Below are 18,321 nucleotides of genomic sequence, written 5' to 3' on the forward strand. Positions count from 1 at the left end.
CTCCCACACCCCACCACTACCCTCGTACATTCTCTCTTCTTTTTCCAAAAGCACGAGTCTGAGCTTCTGTTCCGAAGGGATGGACATCCATAGCTATTTAGGCAAGCTTGGTGGCTGTAGAGATTCGTTTCAATAAACAACTGCAGCTCGTCAAAAAATGGAGGCAACACTTGGTGGCGGAGTGGCAGAAACGGAGGCGCGACCAAAGAGTTCATCAGTGCGAAAGTAGGGGCAATGAGATAGGTGCAACGAGAACCACAAAAAATCCCAAAAGTGGTGACAAGCCGCTAATTTAGTTGGTTGATGAGCTATGTTGTCTTGAGAAAGTAGATGAGGACAAATAATCTCTTGGCTTTTTTGGAAAAGATGTATTTTTTGGGAAGATGAGAGTACTTGTATCTAGAAATTAAGAAAATGATGATATTAAAATAAAGTTTGATGTTGGAGACAATTTTAAATGCAAAAAAAAAATTAAGATGATTTTAATTTTTGACTAAAATCATAAAAATTAAAATCGTACTTAATCCAAAATTTTTATTTTTTAGTATATTTTTTACGAGCATTTTCTCTTATTTATACGGGCAATTTATATAATTAGATCAAATTAGTTTCGAATTTACGCAATTGCAATTTTTTGAAATAGGTTACATCTTTGGTCTGTTTTAAATTTATGTAAATCGCTATAAGGTGTAGTAGTTTACAATTTGCACGTAATCCGCTATAGGATAGTGCAAATTACATTGAAAAGCGTGTAATGCAGAAACTGCTACAGGATGTCGCGATTTCTGAAGGAATCGGGTCATGCATAAATTGCTATAGGCTCCAGCGGTTTATATGAAAACAGGTCTGTGGTAAATTATGTATACGTAGATTCTCTATATATATCTATGGACGACAATTGTAAAAAAGAAGAGTGTCATTTTTACAATGGAGAGTGAGGAGAGTTTTCTAGTTTTAGTGCATTACTCTAAAAAAAATTCAAAAAAGTAAAAAGTACGGTGTTAAGTTTACTGATAGAGAACTACTGAGTATTTTTATTCGGTCATCGAATATCTTGTCAGAGCTAAAAATCAGTACATTGCAAAAGCTTGGGGTGTATGGGATCAAGTGGGTGAAGAAGTTATTTTACAAGACCCCTATTGCTGTTGTGTTAACTAGTGTGAAGTATGATACATTTGTGATAGGGTCCGATGAAGATATGCAATTTTGTTTCATTGTCAACGAAGTTTTCCAGTAGTGAGAATACACGAGTTGTATGCCAAGTTGAAAGATAGTGTCGACAGTTTTGGGGCATCAGCTCCGAATCCCCAGTCGACTTCGTTGGCGGTGCTTCTACCTCGACACCTGTGGTTGCACCTGCTTGTCCAGTGGTTGAACCCCCATCTATTGCAGTTTAGATGGCTAGTTTACCTCGTCTGATTCTTGATTTTGCAGGCAATGGTGAACCAGATCTAGTTGAAAATTGATGCGAGATGATGATTCGGACGAAGAGTCTGTTGACATACTTGGGGACAATAATGAGAGTACTTGGAGCAATCAACCTACAAAGTATGACCCATCAACTTCTCGCACACAGCAACATCCTCCACATTTTTCAACCTTAAACTTGGAAGCCATTGGCCAACAGCCAGACGTAGATCCTACATTTGGAGGTCAAGAATTGCATGATGGAATCGCTCATACGAAATTTCAAATTGGCCAATCTTTCTAGAGTAAAGAGGAAGCTATGTTGAGTGTAAAGGATTATAGCACCCGTCGTAGAATTGAGTACAGGATACAAGCGATTTTTGTCCGTCATGATCCTACTTGGATATGGCCTCTCCAAATTTTCCAAACTCTCTCCAGCTCCTCCTCCCCCTCTCAAACTACAACTTTCTCTCTCAACAAAATTTTTTCCTCTCTACTAAATGAAGAATTCGTTGCTGGCTATCGCGGTTTTATAGCCAAGCTCCACAAAAACCGTGGCACCCTCAAGCAGATTACGGTAGTTGTTGTTTTCACATAAATTGCTAAACTTTATAGTGGTTTATGCATGACTTAATTCCTTCAGAAACTACGGCAACCTATAGCGATTTTTACATTGCACATTTTTCAATGTAATTCGTGCTACTCTATAGCAGATTATGTGTAAATTATAAATCATTACATTCTGTAGTAATTTACATTAATTTAAAATAAGACAAAGATATAACCTATTTCAAAAATTTATAAATACGTAAATTCAAAACTAATTTATTAAGTGTTCTATTATTTACATGTACATTAAGTGTTTTATCATTCTTACAAAGCTAAATCGATAAAAAATTCAATTGTCGCACCTGAAATCATTTTTAGTAAAATAAAATACTAAAAACATGACCATTAGGATAATAATTCCAAAAATAATATGTTATATATTATTTGGTTATAAATTAAATATAGAATAGAATAAATTATGAATTTTTTTATTATACAAAATTTAAGAAAAAAATAAAATAAAAAATATAATTATAAAATTAATAAACAATAAAAAATATAATACTTACTAATATTTTTGTGTTTCTCATGTCAAAATAAATTTAAAATATACTAATTTATTATCTTAAAATATAATACTTGTATTTATATTTTAATTATCTAATATAATTTTATATCTTCATATGTTTATTTTAGTATTCAGTACTTATAAATAAATTATAAGTTAACAAGGAACTCTGATACTTAAGTTAGTAAGAGTTTTTGGTCAATTTTGTATAAATTAGCGTTAAAAAATATCTGAGATTGATAAGGTATTTATATAGTAGAACTGTAGAAGGATAAGTTATATTTCTATAGCTTATCCACCTATCTTGGTGGATAGTTATTCTCCTATTTTATCTAAGAGTTGTTATGATCTCATATTTTATCTAAGTATTTTTATGATCTCACTACTAGAGTGTGTTTGGACTCTACAAGTTAGATTTTATGTGCTTTTAGCTTTGGCTGAATTGTGAATCAATGTATCAACACTTCTTATGTCACGGTTAAAAAAATTGTACTATTTTTTTGATAAATTATACACAATTTAAAATTTTTCATCCTCTTTATTATCATCTTTTTTTTTTTTATCTTCTTCTTTTTATTTTATCTATTCATAATTTTTTTGTTTTACCCTTACAAAAAAAAAATTGTAACAAACATGAGAAGAAGAAGAAAATGAAAGAAAAATGCAGTAACATAAAAACGATAATAATAAAAAAATACACGAAAAAAAATTAAAGAACGCAAAGTGTGTGATTCACACATACAAATAATTTTTATTAAATTTAAATTAATTTAATTAAATTTAATTGATAAAAATATTTAGATATATCACATTATTTTTTAATTATAAAATAAGACCAACAGATATTCTTTGTATGCAAAATAGTTTACATTTTGTTTAAGCAGCGAATTGTCACGGTAAATTTTAGAAGGTTAGATTTAACAGTGTTTGTATAGTTTTTTGGAGTGTTTGAGAATACTCTAGATGGTTCCGGAACGTTCTAGAATATTCTAGAAGAGCGTAGATGTATATAGAAGTATAAAGAGTGGTATGGAATAATCTAGAAACATTTAGAGAGTTGTGGTATGATAGATATTTGTAAAGAAGGTTCTGGATGATTAATCTGGACCGTTGATTAGACTTAATCCTAACCATCCATTGAGGAGGTTGATGGCTATAAATAGAGGTGAGAGTTAGAGTTTGACTGTGTGTGAATCATTTGTAACCACACTTGAGCAATAAAGCCTTTCTCTTATGTTCTCTTGTATTCTTAGCTTTCTTGCTAAGTATTGATGGTTAGGCTGACTTGGTCTTAGTTCAAGAGGTTGAGTAAGTTCGAGTGCTGACACGGTAATGTTGGAGTGTGTCCAAAACCTATAGAATTATTCAAAATTAATTTTGTAGTTAAATTATTTCTATTAAGAACGAATATTTTAGTTTCTAATAAATCCGATTTTTATTAAGGTTTAAGTTATTCAAATAAATTTTTATCCAAAAAATCAATGACTATAATAATTTTTATAAAAGAAAATAAATCGATAAAAATATAAAAATAATGACATGTACTAGAAGGATAAAAAATAAGAAAAATAAAAAAATATATTATGAAAAAGGAAAAAAAAAATGAAAGAAAGGGAGATAGAGAGTTGACATGGGAATGAGATCCAAAGACAAACGCAGGTTGGAGAGGAGAATATGGAGTCCAATAACGCAACCCGTCACAATGAGTCTCAGTCAATGATTATTATAAACAACACAAAAAGGAAATATTAAAATTAAAAATGATTTATTTACAAATTTTAATTTTAACCCAAACTCATATCCAAAACAAAATATCTTATGCCTAAAAGAGTTCATCGTGTGTGAATCAAAGAAAAAGAGAGGAGTGTAACGTGTCTCAAACAAATGTACAAAACAAATTTCAACTTCACATTCCCCTTGTTATATTAATATATTAATATTAATCTTATATATTTTATTAGAGAAATACTAAGAGTTATAAGAACTTATTAATTTTGATTATGACTTAATTATTAATCTAATTTTTTTAATTTAATAATTTTATAACATATTTTATTTTATATTTTTAAATATTAATAACTAATAAACAAAAATAATAAATTTTAATAATTTTTTAGTATTTTTTATTTTATTATAAGTCTAATAAATTATATAAGTACAAGAGTTAGGATAGATTTTTTCAAACAATTATTCAATTATATTTGAATATATTAACTATTATAGTCAATTTTTTATTAGCTAATTAAATAATTATGCAAACAAAAAGATTTTATTAAATTAAAAAAATTCAACCCAAGGCAAAAACCATAACCCTCTTTCACTCTTTACTTCTTGGATTTTCCTTAACAAAAATTGAAAAGTAAAAAAAAAAAAAAAAATTCTTAAGAATAATGTTCTTGGTTTTGCCTTGTTCTCCTAATCCTTTTCCACTTCCATTCTTCTGATTCATCAACACTTCAATCTTCTTTTATTTATTTTTTGTGTGTGCTTTCATACCAAAGTGAATGGCGGCAACAACCACCACTGATGGCGGAGGAGGCGGCGGAGCTGGAGGCGGAGGAGGAGAGGATAGGGTTCTTGCGACCGCACAGCAGATCCTCAAGAGCCTGAACACTCCCAAAGATGTTCGTGAAGACATGCTCCTCATCTTCTCCAGCTTCGACAACCGTCTCTCTAACATCACCGATATTGTCCACCGCGACGACGACGGTGCCGCTGCCATCGCCGCCGAGGAGCTTGAACGATTCGAGGCTGCTGAGAAGCTCATCCTCCGCTGGGACTCTTCCCTCTCCAGCGACCCCCACTCCGCCTCATCGCTCCTCCTCGATTCCGCCGATGATGCGGCCGATTACTTCTCCGCAGTCGATGACGTCATCCACTGGATGGAACAGCTCAACCTTGCCCCTCCTCCTCCGCCGTCTTCCTCCGCCGGTAACCGCCACCGGATTGAGATGGACCGCGCCGAGAACGCGATCCAGCTCGCTATGACGCGCCTCGAGGACGAGCTCCGCCACCTCCTCGTCAGGAACACCGTTCCTCTTGACGCGGAGAGCCTCCACGGTTCCATCCGCCGTGTCTCCCTCTCCTTCACTGACGGCGGCACCGTCGACGAAAATCTCGAGAGCTTCGGTGAGGTCAACGACCAAGGCGGCGACTCCCAGCGGTTCCACGAGCGCGGCGCCAGCCTCGGCGACGACATCTCTGTCGATCTCCTCCGCGCTGACGCGGTGGCGGAACTTAGAGAAATCGCTGATCGCATGGTTAGGTCAGGTTACGAGAAAGAGTGCCTTCAGGTATATAGTAGTGTTCGTCGTGATGTTTTGGATGAATATTTATCAATTCTTGGTGTTGAGAAATTGAGCATTGAAGAGGTTCAAAGAGTTGAATGGAAGAGTTTAGATGAAAAAATGAAGAAATGGATTCAGGCCGTTAAGATTTCTGTTAGGGTTCTTCTCACTGGAGAGAAGAGGATTTGTGATAGCGTTTTTGGTGAATTAGATGAGATTAGAGAGATCTGTTTCAATGAGACTGCCAAAGGTTGTGTTATGCAGTTGCTGAATTTCGGTGAGGCCGTCGCAATTTGCAAGCGGTCGCCGGAGAAATTGTTTAGGATCTTGGACATGTATGAGGCATTGAAGGATGCCCTGCCTGAACTTGAGAGTATGATCACTGATGGGTTTGTGATTGATGAGGCCAATGGGGTGTTGAAGATGCTTGGTGAGGCTGTTAAGGGGACTTTCGCCGAGTTTGAGAATTGTCTTAGAAATGAGAGTTCTAAGAAGCCGGTTATAACCGGGGACGTTCATCCATTGCCCCGGTATGTGATGAATTACTTGAAGTTGCTTGTGGATTATGGTGAGCCTATGGACTCGCTTTTAGTGATTAGCGACGAGGATCTTATCCGGTTACAAGATAGTTTTGGCGGCAATAGCTCTCAGACAGAGAACATCTCACCCTTGGGGTGCCGAATGGTATTGTTGATTTCAGAGCTTGAGAATAACCTTGAGGAGAAATCTAAGCTTTATGAAGATAGCGCATTACAATGTATATTTTTGATGAATAACATCCATTACCTGGTGAGAAAGGTGAAGGGACCGGATCCTCGGAAGGACTCAGATCTTCGGAAGTACTCGGATCTTCAGAATGTCTTGGGAGACGATTGGGTTCGCAAGCGGCGCGGTCAGGTGCGCCAGTATGCGACGGGATACCTGAGAGCCTCTTGGACTAAGGCTTTGTCCTGTTTGAAGGATGAAGGGATTGGAGGAAGCTCTAACAATGCATCAAAGATGGCTTTGAAGGAGAGGTTCAAGAACTTCAATGCATGCTTTGAGGAAATATATAGGATTCAGACGGCGTGGAAGGTACCGGACCCACAACTCCGGGAAGAACTCCGAATCTCTATATCAGAGAAGGTGATTCCAGCATACCGGTCGTTCGTGGGGCGGTTTCGGAGTCAGCTCGAGGGAAGACATGCCGGGAAGTACATTAAATATACACCAGAGGACTTGGAGGCCTATTTATCGGATTTGTTTGAAGGATCACCTGCTGTATTGCACCATATAAGGAGGAAGAGTCAATAGGGTATAGGATCTACATAACAGGTGAAGTTCATTTTGTGAAGGATTAGATGATAAAATATCCTGTGTCATATGTATCTTATTGTATCTGGATAGGTGTTGCTTACCTGTGTTAATGTTAAAAAGAATGGGATTTTTGTGAATTTCAAATCTGCTCCCAAACCCCATCCCCTAACAGAAAAAAAAAATGAAAAAGAATTGTTTTTTTCCTGCATCATACACTGTAACATTTGTTTTTTCTGTCATGTATATTTGCACATAAAAAAATGTATTTTATTCTCATTAATCACCAAACGTTTTGAAATGCCACCCTTCATCTATAACTTGACTCAAATTCTGGTTTTGTTTATCTTCATGTTTACAATTTTAGTTATCAGGTTTCAATTTGTTGAAGTTGAACAATAGGTTTCTTAGCTGGAAAACTATATCTGATATGAACTCGAGGCCTGCTCAACAAGGTTATCAAACTCTCGATTTAACTTGTGAACTGTGATGATGAGTTTACTAGTTTGAATCCCCAAATTGAGTTTTCGAGTTCATAAGTTGAACATGGTTTGAAATGTTAATATGATTATCAGATGAACAAAGAGATAGTTATATTGAGTCTTGATGTTGTGAGAGACAATGAGGTTAGAACTGAGCTGGTTGTGTTGGTTGTTGCAAATTACTTCATAACATAATTGCATCCAACACTTTTAATGAAACTAGATAGTCTTTTCAGCGTCGTTGTACATTGTTCATAATGCATACACCAGAAAATACTCATTTCCCAAATCAGTTACATCCAAGAGTATCTCTCTTCCCCCCAAACGCCTTCTCAATGCCAACTTCATGTGAAGTCGTTTCTGGATAGCTGTGGCTGACACGTGTTATCATTTAGTTTCAAAAAAATTGGTTTATTTTATATAAATGGTTTAATTAAAAAAATTGGTTTGGATAAATCAAATAACTACCTTTAAAAGGTTTTAATTATTCTGCGTCTTACTAAATTCTTAAATGATGAATTTGGTACGTTCTTTTTTTTTTCATTTTTCTTGACCAATCTTTTTTTTAAGTTTATCTTTTATTTTTATTTATTTAATTTTCGTCAAATATATAAATACAAATTATTTGAAAAGGTAAAGTTTGGTATTCTGAAAAAGAAACAAAAATCACGTTTTTTTTGTTTGTATAAGAATGGCAAAAAAAAAATTAGGAATTCAAAAGGAAAGAGGAAAAAAATAGAATTCATATGGAAGGAAAAAATGGAGTTTGTGAAAAAACATAACTCTTGAAACAATGATAAAGGTACTAGCTTTACGGGTGCACAGACCCGGCCCGGCCCGGTCCCGAACACTTTTGGGGCTAATTTGGTGTGATTTTATCGGGTTTAGGGCTGGGTAAGGGTCTCAAAAATAGACCCGGTCATTATTTCGGGTCGGGTCCGGGCCATAGCTCGGGTCACCCGAAGTCGGCCCGGTGACCCGGTCATCATACACAATTAATATTTTGTGTTATTAGTGATGGATCATGACTATTCTTATGTGGAATTTAAGTATTGTAAATCTTAATATTTTGTGTTATTAGTCGTTATAAAACTATAAGTTAATGTTTTATGTTTAGAATGCATAAGACTTTAGACTAATGCATAATATTATGTTATTTGTATTGATTTAAATATTTGGTATTATTAGACAATATTAGTATTGATTGTGGTTATGCTTTAATTTTGAAGAATGGTTGGTTCTTGTTATATTTTTCTAAGTGAATTTTACCATGTTAAATAATGGTTGGAGTCTTAGAAATTTGGATATTTTTACATGCTAGCTTACAAGAAGGTATCAACGTAATGTAATGTTAACGGCCCGGTTTTCACCCGGTTTTCACCCGGTTTTTACCCGGTATAATTGTGGCCCGAAAGTGTATTGGTTTCATCGGGTCTAGGGCCGGGTTCGGGTCTAATAAATAGACCCGGTGTATATTTTGGGTCAGGTCTGGGTCACATCAAACCCGGTTTCACCCGACCCATGTGCACCCCTTGCCTTTACCTATAATGACTTGAATGTGGGAACTAACGGCAACTCAGTTAATTTCTGTATTGATTCTAGACAAATATGTAAATAGTAAAATTTTTAAAATTATTGTCCAACATTCAATAAAATTTCATCCTAAACATCAAATAGTCAAATAGTGTGATAACATCAACAGTTACGTATTTATTAAATAATTTTCATTGTGTTCATAGAGGAGTGAATAAGAACATAAATTAAGAAATATATTTAAAATAATAAATTTGACTAAAAAAATATAAATAAGACGAACATACTCAATTGAAAGTTTGATACTAGTTTTGAAAAATTAGGTGAGAACAAATTTCAAAAGCATAACCATGAAGAAGAGAATAAAAGTAAGTGTTTGGTCCAATTTAAATTAGTTTTTTAATTAAATCATTTATATAAAATAAACCGATTTTTTTAAAACAAATGGTAACATGTATCAACCATCCAAAAACAATTTCATGTGAAGTCAACTACACGTGAGTTTTTACCTTTCCGAGATAAAGTGACCATGTGACCATATCCAACACAAATTATCACCATTTGAAGAATGAAATTCTGTTGTAAGGCAGTCTATCAATATATGTTTTCATGATAAGAGAAACTATTTATAATTTGTATTTGTGAGATTTAAACTAGATTGACATGTTTACAATGATAATCTTAAAACTAAATGCATATCTATGATATTTCCTTTATGTATACTTGCTGAAAATTTATAACAAATAATAAGTACCATGTTTATGTTTACGTAGGTAACTTAAATTTATACAACAGAATTTTAGGTTTATTATTAGATGCATAGTACATCATAGTATTCCATAATTTACAACAAAACATTAAGAACATTGCATATGTGATTCCAGTTCTAGCATCACTTAAAATTGGACTTGGTGCATTAAAATGTTCAAGGCTTAACATAGAAAGAGTAAATGCGAGCATGCTTATATTTCCCAAGTTCTCATTACCAATTTCTAAAATTTTGATTTTGTTTTCTGTTGCACAAACAGCAAGTAATGTGCTTCTTCTATTAAAACAAATGCATGAATATTCCTGAAAATAAAATCACAATTCACAACTTAAGGTAATTTAAAGTGGTTAGGTGTGGAGACTTTTCTTTCTTTTTTTTTTGAGTAATTAACCAAATCAGTCCCCGAGAATTTTAGAATTGGACATTTTAGTCCCCAAGAAAAATTAATACACAGATCAGTCCCCAAGGTTTTACTCCGGCAGACAAATCAGTCTCCGATTCATTTTCCGGCAGAGTAATTACCCAGATCAGTCCCCAAAGATTTTAAAAACGGACATTTTAGTCCCCAAGAAAAACTAATGTACAAATTAATCCCCAACTTTTTTCTCTATTAGACATAATAGTCCCCCGTCCAAAAATAAAATAATTATTATTATTAATTGCACAATAATATTGTACTATATTTTTTGTATCTTTTAGACAAAAATAATGATAAATTTATTCATTAGATTCATATATATATATATATATATATATATATTCACTCAACAACAACAACAACAACAACAATAATAATAATAATAATAATAAAATTATTAGATATTATTTTACAAGAAATTCAAAGTTAAAATCATTTGATATTTTTGTATTTAATATAATCAAAAGATGTCCTATGTAAAAAAAAATTATATATGTTTATATTAAAAAATATGTATTAAAACAAAATATTTTAATTTGAATTTATATTAAATACATATTTTTTTAATACAAACATATTTTTTAAAATAGTACATCTTTTAATTATATTAAATACAAATATATCAAATGATTTTAACCTTAATTTTTTTGTAAAATAATCTCTTATAATTTTATTTATTATTATTATTATTAATTACATAATAATATTATACCATGATTTTTTGTATTTTCTAGATAAAAATAATGATAAATTTATTCATTAGATTCTTATATATATATATATATATATATATATATAGTCACTCAATAATAATAATAATAATAATAATAATAAAAAATAAATAAATAAAATTATTAGAGATTATTTTACAAAAAAATCAAGGTTAAAATCATTTGATATATTTGTATTTAATATAATCAAAAGATATACTATTTTAAAAAATATGTTTGTATTAAAAAAATATGTATTTAATATAAATTCAAATTAAAATATTTTGTTTTAATACATATTTTTTAATATAAACATATATAATTTTTTTTACATAGGACATCTTTTGATTATATTAAATACAAAAATATCAAATGATTTTAACTTTGAATTTCTTGTAAAATAATATCTAATAATTTTATTATTATTATTATTATTATTATTATTATTATTATTATTATTATTATTATTATTATTATTATTATTATTATTATTGTTGTTGTTGTTGTTGTTGTTGTTATTATTGAGTGAATATATATATATATATATATATATATATATATATATATATATATATATATATATATATATGAATCTAATGAATAAATTTATCATTATTTTTGTCTAAAAAATACAAAAAATATAGTACAATATTATTGTGTAATTAATAATAATAATTATTTTATTTTATTTTATTTTTGGACGGGGGACTATTATGTCTAATAGAGAGAAATGTTGGGGATTAATTTGTACATTAGTTTTTTTTGGGGACTAAAATGTCCGTTTTTAAAATCTTTGGGGACTGATCTGGGTAATTACTCTGCCGGAAAATGAATCGGGGACTGATTTGTCTGCCGGAGTAAAACCTTGAGGACTGATCTATGTATTAATTTTCCTTGGGGACTAAAATGTCCAATTCTAAAATCCTCGGGGACTGATTTGGGTAATTACTCTTTTTTTTTTTTTTGTGGTCGGTGGATTGGACAATCCCCAATCCTAGGTACCCCAATGGATTAGACAACTCTCAATCCTAGGTACACAACACACCCACACACTCCTCACATATTTTATCACATTTTTCCTCAATTGCATTCTCTAGGGTTAGAACCCTAGACCTTGAGGTGGAGAAGGGGAAGAAATGCCATTAGAGCCAAAGCTCATTGGCGGTGTGGAGACTTTTCTGGATAGTTAAGATGGCAAGATGTGCTTGGGCCGGGTTATATTTGGGCCCGTTAAGGCCCGGATGCCATGTCTGAAACAAATCTCATTAGAGTTTTACAATGTATTCTATGATTACACAAGTATGAACCATCATTCCTTAAAAAAAAAAAGTGATCATTTTTGTTTATGTCACAACATCTAAACTCAAACTTAGTGGCTGATTTTGGTGTACTCGTAGCATAACCCGTATAGAGAATCAATGGAATATTTGTACAATGTGTACAATGGAGGTTTAGAGATGTCCGATTCAATATTAGAGATATAACTATTAGTGTTACATTTTCCTATAAGCTTAAAGCTTTTGGGATAAGTGATGTCATGACATAGTCTCAAAGTTCTAGATCAAAAAAGTTGAGAGTTTGATCCTTGGTAAACCCCAAAATCAGTTTAAGCTTTTAAAATGAGTGATTTCATGACATAAGATGTTTATTATGGATAGTATGTGTGATGTTCATTTTTTACAAATATTCCATTAGCTTCCTAGCAAAATTTTTTTTTATATCACTACTTTTTCTAACAATCTTTGTAGCTACGGTGGTTCAAATCTTATTAAACTATCAAAACTTGATTAGAATAGTAAAAGATTGAATTGGATTTGGGTATTATGATTACTCTTATTCAAAAGAAAATATGATACAAAACTCAGTACGATTCCATCAGCACTTTTACATTTACACAAAATCTCACAAAAGTTAAAAATGGATTTATCTGCTTAAGTTCAAGTAACATGCAAAATGTTCTTAACCCTAAAATTAAACCCTACTATTTGGAGGCATGGGAAGAACGCCATCAAAGAAATCACCAAAGTAGCCACGTGGCTCATGTACAAGCCTTGAGATTATGTCTCTTAGAGTGACGAGTCCTTCAAGATTTCCATCATCATCCACAACATAGACCCTGTGAATCTTTTCATGATCTAGCAATTGGATCAACTCTTTTATTGTACAATCCTTTTTGCAAGTAATCAAACCCCTTGACATAGAAACAACCTTTTCATGCTTCTTCAAGTAGCTTTTAACAGCTGTTAGGAAATCCTTGGCAGTAATTGCTCTATTATACAATGTAAATATGCAATTAATATATAATAGATAGAACAGGATAATAAAAATGAAAGATAATATCTAAGAATGGTTTGCGTTTTTATTTTCTATATTTTCTGTTTTCTGGATTTTGTGAAGGAAAAAGTGAAAACACAACACGGGATTCTATTGTTTTCACTTTTTTCTAGGGCTGTCAAAATGGGCCAAACCCATCGGGCCAGCCCGTTTACCCATTTAAATGGACGGGTTTTGTTTCCAAAATTAAGTCCGTTTAAATTTTGGGCTAAACGGGTTGAGTCCGATTAACCCACAAAAAATGGCGGGTTAACGGGCTAGCCCGCAGGCTAAACAGGTGGCCCGTTTAATTTCTTTTTTACATTTTTTTAAAAAAAAGTAGCACTTCCAGTCGATATTTTTTTCGATCCGACCCGAAAATCCGACCCATCAACTAAAAAAAAAAAATATTTTTTAAAGGTTTTTGACCTAAAAATAATATTTTTTGTCAAAATATTTTTTAAAAAATAAAATAAAAGAATAAACGGGCTGGCCCGTTTAACCCACGGGCTGACCATAAACGGTCCGGGCTGAAAAATTATAGCCCGCGAATAAAGCAGGCTTAAACAGTCCAGCCTATTTAACTCACGGGTTTAATAGGCCGGATCTAAATGGGCCGGGCTAATCCGTTTAACCGCCCTACTTTTTTCTTCAGGATTCTATATATATATATATATATATATATATAAAGAGAGAAATATTATCAACTAACCTCTACTAACTTCTAATATATATATAAAGAGAGAAATATTATCAACTAACCTCGTAAATATTCATGTACTAACTTCTAACTCTCAACTGCTTATAATTACTTTAATAAAAGTTACCTATAATCATGGTATATTTCTGGGGCAGTTAGCAAGAACTGAACATCATGGAGGCTTATATTACCAACTGGATTGTTGCCACCCCTTTCCACTACAGGCACACCTCCAATCCTCTTTTTTCTCATCAATCTAAAGGCTTGAAGCACTGGTTCATCCTCATATACCTGGAAAAATATGAATTACCATCTATTGTGAATCAAGCTGATAAAGAAACATTCATAATTACCTAATGGAGAAGTTAATTAGTAGATACCTTGATGATATGATTTGGTGTGACTAGGGGAAGACCAACTTCAGATATTTTCTTGGTTCCCCAGCTCTCAAACCATTGAAGACCAGCACATTCAACCAACATGTGTATCACAGCAGATTGAGTAATGATTTGATCAATTCTTCCAGCACCTAAGTCCACCACAGGAATACTCTTCATCTTGTACTTTGAGAGTAGCAATAGCATGGTCAAGAATGAGTTTGACCTCTCCAGTGCTAGAAATGGGGCCCACCGAAATGATCCTGAGATATCTCTAACCTGTGTTTGCTAAACTGGTAAGAATTAAGACAGTTACTTTAATCCTAAAAGAACAATAAAACCAGTTAAGCCTCATTTAGCAACCTTGGGATATACACACTTGAAATCTATAAAAATAGCGTTTGGTGGATAGACAGAGACGGAAAGATTGAGACTGATTGACAGAAATTGAAATAAATTTCAGTATTCTGTTTGGTGCAAAGTGAGAGACAGAAATTAAAATAAGAATGAAACTCTAATTTAATTTGCACAAAGGGTAAAATTAGAATTAATTAATTGAAATGAGGGTATTTTAGTTATAAAATATTATTAAAGTTTCAATCTCTATCTTTAAAAATTTTAGTCTCCTGTGTCTCTACTTTTTAGAGGTACTGATTACTGAAATACTGAAATTTTGATGACAGAGACAGAAATTTTAGTACCAGTCTCTAAACTAACAAACATGATATTGAGTCTCAGTCTTCCAGACTCTATTTCAGTACTTCAAAACAAACGCTACCTTAATACTGTTTTTGTCTCGGTCTCTGTCTCGGTTTCTCTAGGACCATCTTAAAATTAAGTTATACTACTCTTAATGATTTTTGACGCACTTAAACTAACCTCCCTTCACACATTATAGAAAAATAACAAAAGTATACAACCTTGGTATTCTTATAAAGTTCAGAAGAAGTGAGATCCTCAAAGAAGTTCCCTGAAGTTGTTGTAGAAGATCCAAGGTCCTTGCCCTCAAGTTGTAGAGAAGCCATGCCATTAGTTGCAGCTTCAATTGCAGTTCCATTGGATCTACTTGATGGACTCTTAGGAGATGTAGGATCAGACTGCAATGTCACCAACATCAATTCTCACATTAATTAATTAGCTTAGTGTGAATAATGAAGCACCCCAAGAGAAAAAAAAAAATTCAAGAATAACCAAGTCCAAGGTATGATATATATCAGTCATAAGTTTTACTTCCTCCAACAAATTTCTCAACATTCAGCTACTAAATCATTTTTAATGCAAAATTCTTTCCCTTTGTGGGAAGAAAACTTGCCATTCAATTCAAGTAAAGATAAGATAACTTAATGAAAATCTCACATGCTAACCTGATGAAGAATCCACACAACAATTCCTGCAAATTCAACTATCCCTATGTATCTGTCAATCCAGCTGGCATCTTCAGGTGCATCAACATCCACCACAGGTGCACTCAGGATGTTGTGTTCTGCTAGTATTTCAACTGCTTCAGCTAAGGTAGCATCTGATTTTATCTCAATTTCTGAAAACATCAAAATACTAAACTAATCTTCATCTGGGTATAATCAAAATCCTTTCTTTTTTTTAAATTTAAATGTGAATTGAACAGAAAATACAAAGTTAGAAAACAATATCTGAATATCACACAACCTTGGTTTGAAGGAGGTGGAGGGAAAGCAGAGACAGGTATGCTTTCAAAACAAGCATTGAGCTTCTCATTAGGACTTAGTTGTGGTTCTTGAACATCCCAAAGATCTTCTACTCTCATTCCAAGCTTTGCCTCTGGACTTCTTGGACTATCTTCCATTGTAGCAGCCATAACCAACACTCAAGTTTCTCACTCTCTTTCTCTTTCTCTTTCTGCAATTATGAATTTCAATGCTGACAAGCTTAGGATCTATAATCAGTTTCACTTTACTCATTCCAATGCAATAAAATAACTGAATACAAGGATTCTAGATTCTACTGACACTTCACTATGCACTATCTTATACCTTAGATTTCAACCGTTGGATTTGAACACTATGATCTCTTTTTTGTTGGCTATATGCCACGTGGAATATTGTACGGCTAGAGATGAGGTTGGCGCATTGTGTGTGATAAACTGCACTGGTCAATGACTCAATTGTCATTTTCTTTTCCTATGTAGCAATCCATATCAAGAGGCCAATCATGCTTATCCAAACAACAAATGTCACACCAAATTTTTTGTATATAATATCTCTTGAAGTCATGAGTACAAGTTTCAATTTTTGAGATGGTCATCACAATTTAAATTAGTCTTTAAAATTTTAGAAATATTATAATTTAAGTGAACAAAAAGATATAATTTCATAATGTAAATTATTATTTTTGAAATCTCAGAAACTAATTACAAAAAATATATATCATAATTTCTAGTTCTAAAATGAAGTTCTACTCTACATCTCAGATTTGTTAACATCAGAGATCAGACACATAGCGTAGCTAGCTCTTATCCAAAATTGTATTACCTCGTGGAAAAAAACATCCTCATCCTGTGCTTACTATGGGCTAACTTTGTGTGCTGTGCTAACGTGCGCTCTATGATGGGTGCACTTGACTCGTGAGCAGAAGCCGAAGTACCAACTCTTTGTTAAATTTAGCGTTTGGTAGAGAGATAGAGACTGAAAGATTGAGATTGAGAGACAGAGATTAAGAGATAGAAATTGAAATAAATTTTAGTATTTTATTTGGTGCAAAGTGAGAGACAGAAATTAAAACAAGAATAAAACTCTAATTTAATTTGCATAAAGAATAAAATTGGAATTAATTAATTGAAACGAGGGTATTTTAGATATAAAATGTTATTAAAATTTCAATTTTCGTTTTTACAAATTTCAGTCCCATGTGTCCCTACTTTTTGAAGGTACTAAAATACTGAAATTTTAGAGATAAAGACAGAAAATTTTAGTACTAGTCTTTGAGCCAACAAACATGATACTGTGTCAGTCTCCTAGTCTGTGTCCTAGTACCTCAAAACAAACGCTACCATATGTCAGGATATTCACTAATATTTGATGTTTGTTTTTTTATTTAATTATATTTTAACAAAAAATAAAAAAATCTCTAAACATGTTTAGACTTTACACAATTTAAATATTATTATATATTAGTATGTTCAGTTTTTTATTAATATATATTTTTAAAATAAATTTAGAAATAATATATATTATTATTTATTAAATAAAAAATATTTTAAATATTTTATATAGTTAAAAAAAATACTAAGAATAATTAAAAATTAATTTATATTTTAATATTAATAAAATATCAAAATTTATCCAAAAAATATTTTATATATATTATGTTCCCGTATCTTATAAGAATTTAAATTTTTTTGCGTGTCCTGTAGGTATTGTATCATATATCCGTATCAGTATTTGTGCATTATAGAATTAGATTAATAGAGTAAGAAAGAATGTAACCAACTTGGGTTGGTCTAATAGTCAGTTTATTAGTTCGCTTGAGTTGAATTCGAATCCCATCTTATGCAGTGTAACCACTAATTGGTTAGCGATAAATTTTTAAATAAAGTTCAGATTTACGACGAATTAGTCTTTAATTTACCATACTAAAAATTTTGTAAAAAATAAAAATGTTAGAATGAAAAGGTAAATATTTGAGTACTACCAAATTAAAATAATAAGATAATATTACAAAATTAATAATAGTTAACTTTTTTATTTGATCAATTTTTCACTTTAAAAAATTTGTTTTCTTTACTTCATGCTACATTAGCAATGTTTGATCTTTTTTTTCATTAGTAAATTAATAAGAGCTAAATCTCATTTTGATCCTTAAAATTAGTAAATTGTATAAAAATTATCTCTAAAATTTTAATTGCACTACTTACATCGCTGCGATTTAGGAGTATTTATG

At 32.1% G+C, this 18,321-nt stretch overlaps 2 protein-coding genes across 2 annotated transcripts; one reads left to right on the top strand and one right to left on the bottom strand.

The window, feature by feature from the left end:
- Positions 1-3,914: 3,914 nt before the first annotated feature.
- On the top strand, positions 3,915-7,244 carry LOC112769391 (exocyst complex component EXO70B1-like). The gene has a single exon (XM_025813906.3). The coding sequence runs from the start codon at positions 5,029-5,031 to the stop codon at positions 7,102-7,104; it is 2,076 nt and encodes a 691-aa protein (XP_025669691.1). The 5' UTR covers positions 3,915-5,028; the 3' UTR covers positions 7,105-7,244.
- Positions 7,245-12,824: 5,580 nt separating this feature from the next.
- Positions 12,825-16,536, bottom strand: LOC112770841 (SNF1-related protein kinase regulatory subunit gamma-1). The gene is made up of 6 exons (XM_025815266.2): positions 16,072-16,536; positions 15,771-15,943; positions 15,327-15,503; positions 14,410-14,685; positions 14,157-14,320; positions 12,825-13,285 (listed from the first exon to the last, which is right to left on the bottom strand). The coding sequence occupies exons 1-6, from the start codon at positions 16,238-16,240 to the stop codon at positions 12,988-12,990; spliced, it is 1,257 nt and encodes a 418-aa protein (XP_025671051.1). The 5' UTR covers positions 16,241-16,536; the 3' UTR covers positions 12,825-12,987.
- Positions 16,537-18,321: the final 1,785 nt, after the last annotated feature.

The sequence above is a fragment of the Arachis hypogaea genome, chromosome 18, assembly GCF_003086295.3.
Source record: "Arachis hypogaea cultivar Tifrunner chromosome 18, arahy.Tifrunner.gnm2.J5K5, whole genome shotgun sequence".
NCBI classification, from domain to species: domain Eukaryota; kingdom Viridiplantae; phylum Streptophyta; class Magnoliopsida; order Fabales; family Fabaceae; genus Arachis; species Arachis hypogaea.

Coding starts and splice junctions, on each gene's coding strand:
- LOC112769391 (XM_025813906.3), top strand. CDS start 5,029: ATGGCGGCAACAACCACCACTGATGGCGGAGGAGGCGGCGGAGCTGGA.
- LOC112770841 (XM_025815266.2), bottom strand. CDS start 16,240: ATGGCTGCTACAATGGAAGATAGTCCAAGAAGTCCAGAGGCAAAGCTT. Junction 15,944..16,071: donor TCCACCTCCTTCAAACCAAG/GTTGTGTGATAT, acceptor TGATGTTTTCAG/AAATTGAGATAAAATCAGAT. Junction 14,321..14,409: donor CACCAAATCATATCATCAAG/GTATCTACTAAT, acceptor ATATTTTTCCAG/GTATATGAGGATGAACCAGT.